Source organism: Ascaphus truei, chromosome 2 (assembly GCF_040206685.1).
Source record: "Ascaphus truei isolate aAscTru1 chromosome 2, aAscTru1.hap1, whole genome shotgun sequence".
Taxonomy (NCBI): Eukaryota; Metazoa; Chordata; class Amphibia; order Anura; family Ascaphidae; genus Ascaphus; species Ascaphus truei.
Genome location: NC_134484.1, coordinates 404,402,189 through 404,415,128, shown reverse-complemented (window position 1 = coordinate 404,415,128; position 12,940 = coordinate 404,402,189). Strand labels below are relative to the sequence as shown.

The 12,940-nt window shown below is 41.0% G+C and overlaps 1 protein-coding gene across 2 annotated transcripts in view; it reads left to right on the top strand.

The window, feature by feature from the left end:
* The window catches only part of AKAP9 (A-kinase anchoring protein 9), a 97,607-nt gene that overhangs the window by 34,465 nt on the left and 50,202 nt on the right, over window positions 1–12,940 (top strand). Inside the window, exons 3-6 of one of the 2 annotated variants that reach the window (XM_075587381.1) lie at window positions 592–804; window positions 3,920–3,958; window positions 5,271–5,503; window positions 10,676–10,795. In XM_075587381.1, coding sequence (XP_075443496.1) covers window positions 592–804; window positions 3,920–3,958; window positions 5,271–5,503; window positions 10,676–10,795 — 605 coding nt within the window. The remainder of the gene's footprint in view (window positions 1–591; window positions 805–3,919; window positions 3,959–5,270; window positions 5,504–10,675; window positions 10,796–12,940) is intronic. The other variant, XM_075587382.1, reaches the window with a different exon arrangement.

Below are 12,940 nucleotides of genomic sequence, written 5' to 3'. Positions count from 1 at the left end.
TATGTTAAATTTAGACACACTTGCTTAGGTGAAAAGGGGATCTTTTAGAGCAGGCGGGCGTGTGATTTTTCTTTGGGGGGGGGGGGTTCGTGGTGGTTATTGAGGCCCGCACTCTTCATTTCATTTAAATGCCGGGGGACCGCGCAAGACCTCTGCAACTCAACTTACGGAGATTCAGCCGGCATCGGGACGCGTTGCCATGGTGTCAAATGACGCTGTGGGGATCATGTGACGTCATCCCGCGGCGTCATTTAAAGCCCTTCGCCATAGCAATGTGGTGTGAAATGTCACATGACCCTGCGGCGTCATTTGACACCGCACTAAGGTTAGGGGGGGGCAGCATTGTGGGAGAGCCGGCAACAAAAGTTTGTGCATCCCTGTTTTAGAGCATTTATTCAATATACAAAAGATCAACAGAGCACAACATTTCAGGGTGTTATCCCTTCCTCAGGTGCAATTCAGTAAAGTGTCCAGCAGAACAATGCAAACACGTTAATTTGCTGGTGCATGTGCGTTTGAAACAGACTAATTATAACAATGCCTTACAGTTGAATGTTGAATGTTACATCTATGTTCCTTTGTATTCTGCAGGCCTCCTCGATGGATATGCAGAAGAGAGAGTCTTTCTTGAAAAGCAAATGCAGGAAAAAATAGAGCTTATCCGGCATCTTGAGCAGGAACTACAAAGTACAGGTAACAGATTGCAGGAATTTGAGCAGGAGCGACAGCAGATCCAAGAGGAAAGGGAGTTGCTCTCCCGACAGAAAAATGCATTGAAGTCTGGTGCAGCACCCGCTGAGCAACGTATGTATTCTTATACTAACCTTTATCTAATGGTTGTATGTCTTGTGTAAAACTACATTACCACAGATTGTGGCCCATGTTTACCTAGCGGTGCTATTCTGCAAGCTACCTTCTGGAGCCAGAAGACCTTTTTTAGCCCATTCATATAAGGATAATTTAGACGAGGGGTGGCCAACTCCAGTCCTCAAGGGCTAACAGGTCAGGTTTTAAGAATATCCGTGCTTCAGCACAGGTGACTCAATCAGTGACTCAGTCATTCTGATTCAGCCACCTGTGCTGAAGCAGGCATATCCCTAATGCACTTGGTGGCACTTGAGGACTGGAGTTAGCCACCCCTGATTAAGTCCTTAAAAGTAACAACACAAAATGGCGACATTCTTGAATTATTATAAAGCCATTTATCCTAAACCAGTCCGTACCAAATAATTTAACCTTGGCAGCTATAAGAAATATGGGAAATGTAAAGAACATTTAAGAGATCCTCATATGCTTGGGTTACGGGATTAGGTAGAAGGCCACGATTTGACACACAATGCAATTTCAATATTTAAGTGTAACATTGACATGTTGGCATTGTACATAACCCTTAGCAACATATTACTATCATTTGATTTGCTTGTATAGCTTTTGTTGCAGACATGGTTTGGGGACTTTTGAATAATGATTTAATGCATAAAGTATGGTAGCCTACATGCATTTTCTAGAGGTCCCCTCCCTGTGGATAGTAGTAACTTGGACAGGGAATGCACATGTAGTGGCAGATGCAGATGCACAGAGGCTGTGATGATTGTACAGATGCAGCGGCCGTTATCCAACCATTTCTCGAATTGGTTTTCGAGATCTCCCCGAGATCCTTTCAACATTTGCCACGACAGACTAATGGCCCATCTGATTAGCACAGCTGGGGTCCCTGCTGTGTTAATCCTACCAGGGTCTACCTGTCTGTAAGAGACGCGCAGTAAGAGAGAGGCTGAATCGGTCACTCTAACTGCGCTCCCCAAACAGGCGATCACAGGGATTTTACTTAATTTTAACATTACAGTAATGTAGCAGGGGGTCTCCGAAGCTGAACCGCATTGATTTCAGGTCCGGGGATCCCTTATTTCCTGAGTTACGGGCCCCGTTATGGGGTGCTGGTATCCCCGCCATGTTAAAATCCTGTGGGTCACGTGACCGTGGGATTTTAACATGGCGGGCATAACGGGGCCCGTATGCCGGGAAGTAGGGGGTCCCCGAGGCTGAAATCAACTTTGTTCAGCTCAGGAGACCCCCTGCTCACGCACACTATGAATAAAAATGAAATATAAGCAGCTTCATTACCTTAGCAGCTATCCGCTACGGTAATGGTTTTTCTTTGGGGGGTGGAGGGTGTTTGACACTCGTGTGCGGGAGCAAGGTCTTCTGAGCTGAACAAGGTTTATTTCAGCCTCTGGGAACACCTACTTCCCGAGATACAGGGCCCGTTACGGGGTGCCGGTATCTCCTGCAATGTTAAAATCCCACGGTCACGTGACCAACAGGATTTTAACATGGCGGAGATACCGGCACCCCATAACGAGGCCTGCGACACAGGAAGTAGGGTGTCCCTGGACCTGAAATCAATGTGGTTCAGCTCCGGAGACCCCCTGCTACAATACTGTACTGTTCAAATTAAATAAAACCCCTGTGATCGCCTGTTAGAGGCGCGCAGGTAGAATAACTGATTCCGCCTCTCTCTTGCTGTGCGTCTCTTACAGACAGGCAAACCCCGGTAGGATTAGCACAGCAGGGACCCCTGCTGTGTTAATCCGATGGGCCATTTAGTCTGCAGCGGATTATCTCAGACCACCACACACTAAGTGCGTGATTCAACCCAAGAAATTGTCGAATAATGGCCGCCGCATCTATCTCCAGCCATTAGCCCTGTTATTTGTTAACCACAAGAAAATAAAAGTCCAATTACAGTAGCGAACAAAAAATATTCTTGATCATTTGATAGTTTGAGCACAATATCTCCTGCAAACTGCAATATGATATTATATATTTAATGTTGTCATTATGGTTCGATCGCTGCCACCTCGTTATTTTGGTGTATCACCTATTGGTGGATCACTGCCCCTCGTCCTTTTGAAGCCATCACATGGAATTCTGTCCTATTATCAATGATTAATCAATTATAGTAGTGAGTGAAGTGTGAGGTTACCCGAAGTAGGCTCTCTACTGCTGGTTACTCAAAGGTATTGATGTTGGCCTGGGCCATATATATATATTTGTGGAAAATATGTTGAGTATCTGTGAAACTGTTAAATTGACAAATACCATCGACTGTAATGCACAGTAACACTGTTAATGAGTCTGACGGCTGTATCATTATGCAGTAAAACATGTTCATTTCCATTGGCAGAGGTAATTTATTCCCTCGTAATATGGAGTTCAGATGCTTAAGTATTTCATTTGTAACTAACTTTACCGTCCACATCTTCTTCTTTTTTGTTTTAAAGAATGACTCCCATGTGTTAAAAACTTTCATTTCTGTTCTTATGTTATACTTTTACTGTAAGCATTTTGGAAATGGGGTACAGCGTGTTTTGTGTCTCTTGGTTTAAAGGGGCTCCAGCTGCTGACTAGATTAGAAATAATTGACCTAATTTCTGCTAATCATCACACAAGGTTAAGGATTATAATCCCTATGCGAGTCTTCTTTTATTTTAGTATGAGGCCATGGAAGTCTGGCTTGTTCTTGGTATGTCAAAATGTGTTAGCAAGCACTTTAGCCAAATGTAAGCAATAATCTGGTCACATCATCCACAACAGGTAAGACAATCAATATAAAAGGTTCAGGCACATATCAACAAGGTCACAGGCAAATGTGCCAAGCCCTGATGAAGATACTAATGAAGGTGGGGTAATTAACTTTCTTGATTTTTGTCTGGATCTGTAGCATTGGTTGTACTTTATCAAAATATTCTTTGCTTGGTTCACCATCCATTATGTTGCTTCTTTTTTTTTGTCATCATTCCCCCCACATTCTTACTTCTGCTGCTCTCTCCTCTCCCACGTTGTCACATTGCAAAACCACCGTAGAAGGCATGTGAATTACTCTGCTCTTGTTCTGTTTTGTTTTCTGTTCTCCTAGGCGTAGTAGAGGCTGCAGTCGATGCAGCTCCCACAGAAGGTGTGTTTGTATCCTGCATGGCCAATCTTAATCGGGTGGCTAATTGCACAGATTGGGAATGAATTAATCAATGGCTTTTTGGGCTTCTGATTCCTGCTCTAACATTTACTGACTTCCCAGCTTTCAATCATCCGTTTTCACACTTTTCTTAAACATCTCCTTCAGCAACCAAGGGGTTAATGTGGGGCGGCTTGTTCTTTTCTGTGCACTGTAACTAACACACTGATTCATATATAACCATCATCTTATCCATCCAGAAAAAGAATGAATGAAGGTTACTGTATAATTACAGATAGTTTCTCTTCCCTTTATTAATGAAGAAATCGAACTTCAAATAATAATCCGTTGCACAAACTGAGATATTTTATACATTGATTAATTGATCCTTTAACATAAATGTTAGCAACGTTGATGACTCTTGTAAGATGATGGTATGAGGCAGGAGTCTTTGAAATAGTGATAAGAAAATTGCGTTTAACGCCGGGTGATTTTCTTTCATGTATCTATTTCATATTAATCATCTTTGTGACGGTTCTTTTCTTTTATAACTGCACCAGGTGAAAGTTTGCTGTTCATTACAAGCTATGTTAAAGCCTTGAAATGTAATGTACATTTCTGTATACACTGTGGACCTTTATGATCACAAAATAGTTAGGGAGAACATTGGATTTTTATTATTGATATTTAACAATATTTTTTTCCCCAACTCATAATATACATTTTTATGGTTAAATATGATTACATTTGTCATGGTTCTCTACAGTATTGGAATGACCATATCGCAGGTCATATATTATAAATATATAACCATTGTAAAATAGCACCATACTAATATTAAATGTTGAATTATACAGTTGTGTGTTTCATGGTTGAAATTAAATTCAGACCTACTAAAATAAAATCATAATATACTACATCGTTATTGAATTAAATAAAAGGTCTAACTATTCACACTCTCATAGTAAGTACTCTTATATTGTTACTATTTTGGCCTTTATGTAAAACATTTAAGTTTTGAAATACAAAGGTTGTTCTGTTTTAGGACCATAAAGCAGGACCCTGCCGTGCAGTGGACTATACACCCAATAAAACACGTCAAACTTTAAGAAGCTATGGCAAATAAATCATATTTTAATAATGTTTCTACATAAAACAAAAAATAGCCAGTGGTTCTGATGTCACAATCAGATCCAATATTTTCCCAACCTACAGTATTGTGCGCACTCTGCTTGTATAGAGTTATTCAGCAAGTTTAGCAGACACCATAACACATTTCACTAACGCAATCTCTTGCGACCTTTCTCATGAACAGAACTGCTGGAGGAGACCGAGAAGCTGTTGAATGAGAGAATCGAGGTGCAGCGGCAAGCTGAAAAGGAGTCGGGTGACTTCCACAAACATGTGAAGGTGCTGGAAACGGAGCTGGAGGAGCAGCTGAATCATTACATGGAACTGGAGCAGGAGAAGAACACGGATCTGGAAGATCTGCGCCAGAAAAACCTGGCCCTGGAAAAGCAGCTTGAGAAAACACGCAAATTTTTAGATGTAAGTAAAAGGGTGGAAAAGTAACCGACAAAAAAACCCACACTAAGTTGTCATTGTTCCAGGACTTGTCAAGAAAATGCACATGCATTATCAAAAGTCATAAACGTTTAAAAACAGGGTTTTAAACAGACGTGGGCTGACATAATGTGCCCAAAAAAACAAATAGCATACAAAAAATAGAATGGGACAATGAAAACTGACATAACGGTATATAAAATATGGATAGAACAGAAAAAATAATGAACACATTTCTCCCTCTAGGGCTTTGGCAAGATCATGTTTATGCAACATTCCCCATTTGGTTATGTATACTTACTTAAACTGGTGGGGTTTGCTGGAGCTGATCTGTAATCCGCCAACCTACAGGGCCCCCTTGGTTCCTGAGATATGTTTTTTTTTTTTTTTTTTTTGCAAGAACTTAAACAAATCAACTAATATAGCCACGTGTTCACCAATAAAAAGCTTCAAGATCATATTCTGAGGCTTTCAATTGGCCACCGGAGCAAGCCCAACCCCCGCAATCGTTGGTGTCCATGGACAAAACGAGTATCTCGGGAAGACGTATGGGAATTCTTAGAGGTCAGGGGTCTGCAGATCCCCTCTGTGGGGATCCACCAGTTCAGGAAGTCTAAAAAATGTTTTAAAAAAAGAATCGAACAGGACAGACTGGGGCTTTAAACTATAAGAAATAACCCTAATTAAGCTTATATAAGAGAGATTCTTGTCACATCACATAATCTTTTGCCGCCAATAGAAAATTATTAACAATTATTACACCATTTCTGTCAGAGAAAGTTTGCCCTGGAAGAGCATCTTAACAGAACACGGAAGTGTTTAGGTGCAAGACAAAAAAATAACAGACCTTCTTGTATACGTGCACTTACGTCTCCAGCTGCTTACAATACCATGCTTTGCATATATATTCATCCATCGTTTATATGTATTCATCTACTTCAAACAATTATTTTAATCACAGCATTTTATCAGTTGTGAGAGTGACACAAAACAGAGTGCAGGCACTTTGAAAAATGCATTTATGCATCCTTTTGCAAATACTTTAAACACATTAATAATAATGCATGGTGCAAGCAAAGAAGTCCCTTTCTAATAAGGGAGTAACAAGTATGTATTAGGAAATTTCTTTGTTTGACTTATGCCTTTAGCAATATGCGGTATACTTGGAATTCTAATTCCTACTATAAACGAATGAATTGGATCTCCATTAGTGATGTAGTTCACAATAATGCATTATATAGCCCAAACATCTTTCAAGAGCTTTTCAAATTTCATATGCAGCAGTTGTACTCCGGGCCGCTGACAGATTTCCCAGGGCCCAAGACTAGAGTTATGTCCAACTCCCCCCCCTCCCCCCTCTCGGCAGTATTGCTTTCCTACCCTCTTACTATGTATTTCTCTCCCCTACGTCTCACTCCCTCATTCATCCTCTCTCACCTCGCATGAATTTCTCTCCCCTGCGTCTCACTTTTAATCCCTCTCTTCCTCACTCCCTACCCCCTCTCTCCTCTCACTCGCCCTCGCCTTCTGTCAATTACCCACTCTCTCAACCCCCTCCCACAAAATAGATCCCAAAACCCCCACCACCCTAAATACATATAACCCCACCCCCCAATACATATTAAAAATACACCCACACATAATAAATACACCCCCCACCCCAAATACATATTAGAAAATACACCTCCCACCAACTCAATGCATATTAAAAAATGCACCCCCACTTCCCCAATGCATATAAAAAATACCCCCACCCACCCAATGCATATAAAAGAAGACCCCCCCATACATATAAAAAAAAGACCCCCCCACCAAATACATATATAAAAAATAGACTAACATTTTGGATCAGGCCGGCGCTGCAAGTTAGGCCCGACCCCTGACCAGGGCCGGCTGCCTGTCCTCTCGCGGCAGGGCACCCGGGTCTCCCTCAGTTGCAGGCTTCTATCCCTCTATCCCTCTGTCCCACGCCGAGCTTCCAACGTCAGCGCGCGCCGGAAGCTGGGCTACTTCCGGTGCGCTGATGTCAGAGAGGCCTGTCGCACAACAGCATCGGAAGCTCGGCGTGGGACAGAGGGATAGACGCCTGCAGCTGAGGGAGAGCCTGGGGCCCGTCCGCGAGAGGAACGGCAGCCGGGCCCGACATGCAGCGCCGGCCGGGCCCCACCAGCTACCGGCCCGGGACACCTGTCCCTTCTGTCCCCCCCTGTCGGCGGCCCTGGTTGTACTGTCCAGAATCATAAAGGCATCTCCAGTTGGGCAAAGTACAAGCTACATGAATAAAATATTGGATTTGAAAACGTATTGGTACAACACTCTGTTAGATACCCACGTTCAAGACTCCTTTTCCCTTTTAGCAGTAGTAATTAAAAGTACAATTATGTCATGGAGAGAACAAATTATCCCTCCATTCACAATAGATCCAAGTGTTAGCAGTGCAATCTCAGTAGTATACTGTGTGGAACTAAAATGCTATGCTAGTGCAATGACCCGGCTTGTAGCTAACAAAGTTTAAATCATATCAATTATATTCATGTTGGTTTATCACTTATTATTTGCAAGCATTTAGAAAAAAATATATACATTTCTGATTGTATCTCTGTATGCAACGTTTATGGGCAACATTCCCCACTATTAAATTAGAGCGACTTGTTGTGCGGGTTGTCTTTCTGCTGTATGTTGTCTGTGCATGTCTAACTTTTTCTAAATACTTACAGTAAATCAGTGATGAACTTCACATCATCCAGTATAAATGATATATTTGTGAAGTCTCCTATGTTATGCTCTAGTACATAGGACTTCAGGTTTATTTTCGCAACCAGATACAGAAACTCTTAAAGCTTTTTGTTATAAATAAGGCAACATGTCGCGGTCTACCACTGCTGTATTCTGGTAATACATGCTAAATGGTTATGTTTAAGGTGAGTCCGCCATGACACCATGATGAATTGCTTTAGGCGTGAAACGCGTTGTTCCCCCACCTCTGTAGGGTTTCATTTTTTGTATGACCAAATAAAGTCTTTTTTTTTTTTTAATAAGGTAGCCCCCTCTGGATCTTTATTCTATTGGATGGTGCTCCGTTTTTTCGTTCCTTGTAAATGGTTATGTTCCCTTTTTTATAATCTGTTTATACCTGGTTCAATTTAGTGTCTCTGGTAAACCACTGCGTACATTGGTGGTGCTATATAAACATCCATACAGTTATATCGCGTCATCCATGTACGCAGCGCTTTACAGCATTATAATACAGGCGGTAAAGGGAGATCCTGTACAAAGTTTCACAAGTGTATTAAAATGGTAATTAATAGGAATGAGGACGTCCCTGTGTCTACACACATTGCAATGTAAATGGAATAAAGGGAGACTTACAGAATACAATTGGCCAAGTGCAGTATAGTGGATCAAAGAAAATAGAGATAATGGCGGTACGCAGCAGAAAAGTGATGAAGGACTAAAGCGCAACAAATTCTAATCAAAATCAATGTATTTGGCAGCACATGGCACACAATAAAAGTAGAGCTAGAGGGTAGGATACCTCTAACTTGTTTCGCGCCTGCATTGGCGCTTTATCAAAGCGTAATCAAAGTAATCGTTGATTACTCTTTGATAAAGCGCCAATGCAGGCGGTATCCTACCTACTAGCCCTACTTTTATTGCCTGCCATGTGCTGCTAAATAAATAGATTTTTATTAGTGCTTTTGGCACTCGAGCCCTTTCTGTTGCGCACCGCCATTTTTTCTATTTTCTTTGCTCCGTTATACCATCGTGGCAGGGAGGACGCTATCAGAGTTTCAATCGACTGGCATTCGTACCGACCTTCCCCAGCTCACCATTGGTGTTTGACATCTTGAGCATATACTTGCCCACCAGACCTGTGGAGGTCTACCGCTCACTACTATATCACATGTTGACAACCAGCCATCTAAGTAGGAACTCTGCATACTTTCATCCCAAATACATGTTGGATTTAGATATATTGAAGAAGTAATTTATTGTTTATCCTAAGTTACCACTGATATTCGAGTTTGGTCTTTTATTTTTGCTACAAGTGCTGTATAGGACATTTTTGGGAGGACAAGTAAGTGCATCAAGAGTGTGAGAAGTAGCATCAGGCCTAAAATAACCAAGTGATTCACTAAGAAGTGAGATTTCAGGCTTGAAGATGGAGAGGGATGGGAATTGGCAATTGTTGGTAGCCAAAAGGGTTTCAGACATGACCGTGCTGTAGACAAGTGAAGCAGAGAGGAGACAGCCTTCAGCAAAACAAGAAGGGGTATAGCGGGACATTACAGCTGAGCTGTGAGCAGGGGTGGAAGAATATAGAACGTAGAAAGAGAGGAGTTTAATTTTATAGTTGATGCAGAGCTTGATGGAGAGCCATTGAAGGAGTTTCAGGAGGAGAGGGGCAGGGACAGGCCTAGAAAAGAGATGTCGGCAGCAGCATTTTGGATTGATTGAATGGAGTTGGGAGACAGAAAGGCCAGAGAGTAGAAGGGTGCTATAGTCAAGTCGGGAGATAATGCATAGGGCATGTATGAGTTTTTGTGGAGTGACATAGAAAACGGCAGATTTTAGCCATGTTGCAAATGAAAAATTGGCAAGCTTTAGCAACAGCATGAAAGTGAGTGCAGATGGAGAGGGGTAAGTCAAATATTACAGTTAGGCAGGGTACTTGATAGATAAGATACATGCTGGTATTATTGACTGTAAAAGAAAGGGGTCCAATTGGACCTGGATTAAGTGGGATGATGAGGAGCTCTGCTTTAGACATTTTACATTTCAGGTGATGGAGGGTCATCCAATCTGATACGTGCAGAGGAAGAGCTAACAATGGAGATGCTGAAGGAACAGCTAGAAAGATAAGAGGAGAACCAGGGGAGTTCTCAGTAGGATCTTGTGCTTGATGTTTTCAGAAGCTTGAAGCATTTTCTTTGAGCAAGAAAAGTTATTGAATCATATTATCAAGTATAACCTACAAACACATACATTGGGGCTATAGCTATAAGTATGTTATGCCAGAAGTGATCTTATTTCCAAGTCTATAATGGATTTCTTCATTGTCTTTTTAAGAAGCCTTGGGAATGTTCAGCTTTTGGTCTCTAAAACATGTGATGGTAGTTGCAAATCGACATTGTATTTTTCATTCTTGTGCCATAGGAGCAGGCAGTTGATCGAGAGCATGAAAGAGATGTATTTCAACAGGAGATACACAAACTTGAGCAGCAACTTAAAATGCCACAAAGGTACCAACCTGTAAAAGACCAACAAAGCAATGAGGTAAGATTGGAAAAATAAATAAACCTTAATTGTTAAAGTACTACTCTCTAGAGTGTGAAGTCATTAGTTCTTTTTATCCGTGTTTGATCTGTAATGTACTGCTGTTGTATAAAAAGGTGATTCTGATATGGAGGGTGTTTTCCAGAGTAGAAATAGTTTATTATGAGCACTGCATCCATACAAGTAAAATAGCCAGTGTGCACAGGATAAAACAATCAAGAGCGTTCCTCCCTGGTCAAGACAAAGGGAATCACATTCAGGGCGCAATACTTATACATTTTGCAAAAAGCAGTTCCACTACGTCACTCATGCATTCCATCTCGCATCCTAGCATGCTCCACTCCTCTTCTCGGGTGGGGTACGCAACTTTCACACGCATTCACACACCTCAGTATACTAAATATGCTTAGTTAGGAAGTGGTTTATATATTAAGCTATGTTGTGGTTGCAATTGATACAGCGCTCTGCGAAGCTTGCAATAAATGTGCGAAAATATATAGATATATACACTTGTGTACAGAACTATATGTGCCAGAAGGAAAATATAGAAGTGTTAAAGGAGTTTGCACATTTCCTGCCTAGGGATTAAAATCCCACGCAAAAACCTAAAAATTAAAAAAATATTAAAACTACAAATCCTACCGTATGTAAATTATTAAAGTTTCTTTTAGACTGTTTGTTTACAGCTGCGTACTGACCATATAGAATCAAGTATATATAAAAATTCTGGTCTGTAGTGCACCTACCAAAGGGATTCTCTGTGGACTGTGTCCCTTTGACACAATCCATCAACCTTACTGTACATTCTGTCTACCTCCCAGGTAGCACACAGCACCAAATATATAACATTGAGTTTGAGCGCGGTTTTTCATCCATTCAAAAAGAATTTTCTCACAATACAGAGCTGATTTTTTATTTTATTTTTTTAAACACGTAGGATATTTCTTGAACTGCAGCTTTAAAAGTAAACTTATTTTTTTATAGATATATTTACAGAAGGATCCCATAGTAATGCACTAAACCCTCACATAATAATATAGATTAAAATATAACCCTTAATGGATAAGTATGAAATAATATCCAGGCGAGAACTAGTATATTAAAAATAAATTAAATTGATAGCTGCGACTGTGTAAAAACACACACATGAGACATAGAGAAATGCTGCATATATTGTCACTGATAGTACAAAGGTCTGGGCTCATGAAAACACAGTAAGTGAATAAACGAAACTGTGTAAACTGTACAGTGTTGCATTCACTTACAAAACAATCGAGCAATCCTGTTCCAGACAAAGGAAATCCTATTCAGGACTAATATCTTGCAAAAAGCAGTTACACTATGTCGCTCGTATCATCTCACATTCTAGCGTGCTCCACCCCCGCCCTGTTTTCTTATCTTCTTTAATACTTATGTAACTTTTCTCTTTGTTTCCCAAACATAATGTTCTCCTTTTCTTGGGCCTAGTATGTGTGTGTGGGATGAGTATCTTTGTCCCGTGTTAGCAGTTGTTCCAGTTCTGGCAAGGTCATTTGCAGAGATCAATCGCATGTGTGCAGCAGTTTTGGGTAATTGCTCTCCTATCTTGCTGCCTCTGGAACATTAACCCATCCTTAGCTGGTTCACACTGGCCAAATCTCAGACAAACACAATCTTTCTTCTTACCCAAGGGGTAAAGTCCAGGGATTTCAGGTCCAACATGTAGTCAAAGTTACCTGTTGTAAATTACTTTTTTGTTTTCTTGCATGGCATTTGCATGTCATTACCCAGAATCCCTGGCTGCAGTGGAAACACTGTTTGCTACAGTGAGTGATAATGGGGAAAAACAGACCTGTTTGAAACCTGGAAATGCACCACAGGTGGTATTTTTATTTTCTGTACACTGTATGGTGGACGGTTTTTGTCTCTTTTTTAAAAAAAATTTTTTTATTATTATACCTACCATCATTTTTTTTCCGTGTCTGGTTATACCCACTTACCAGCTTCACATTGCATAGTCGGCAACAAACCTCGCACTGATGAGGTCAAAGTAGCTGTCTGTGAGTAGGTTTACTGGCTATGCACTTCTTTAAGCCAGGCTGCGCTGAAATTCTGTGTACTATGGCAGGCATAGGCTTATAGGGTCCATGTTAAAATGAATAAGAA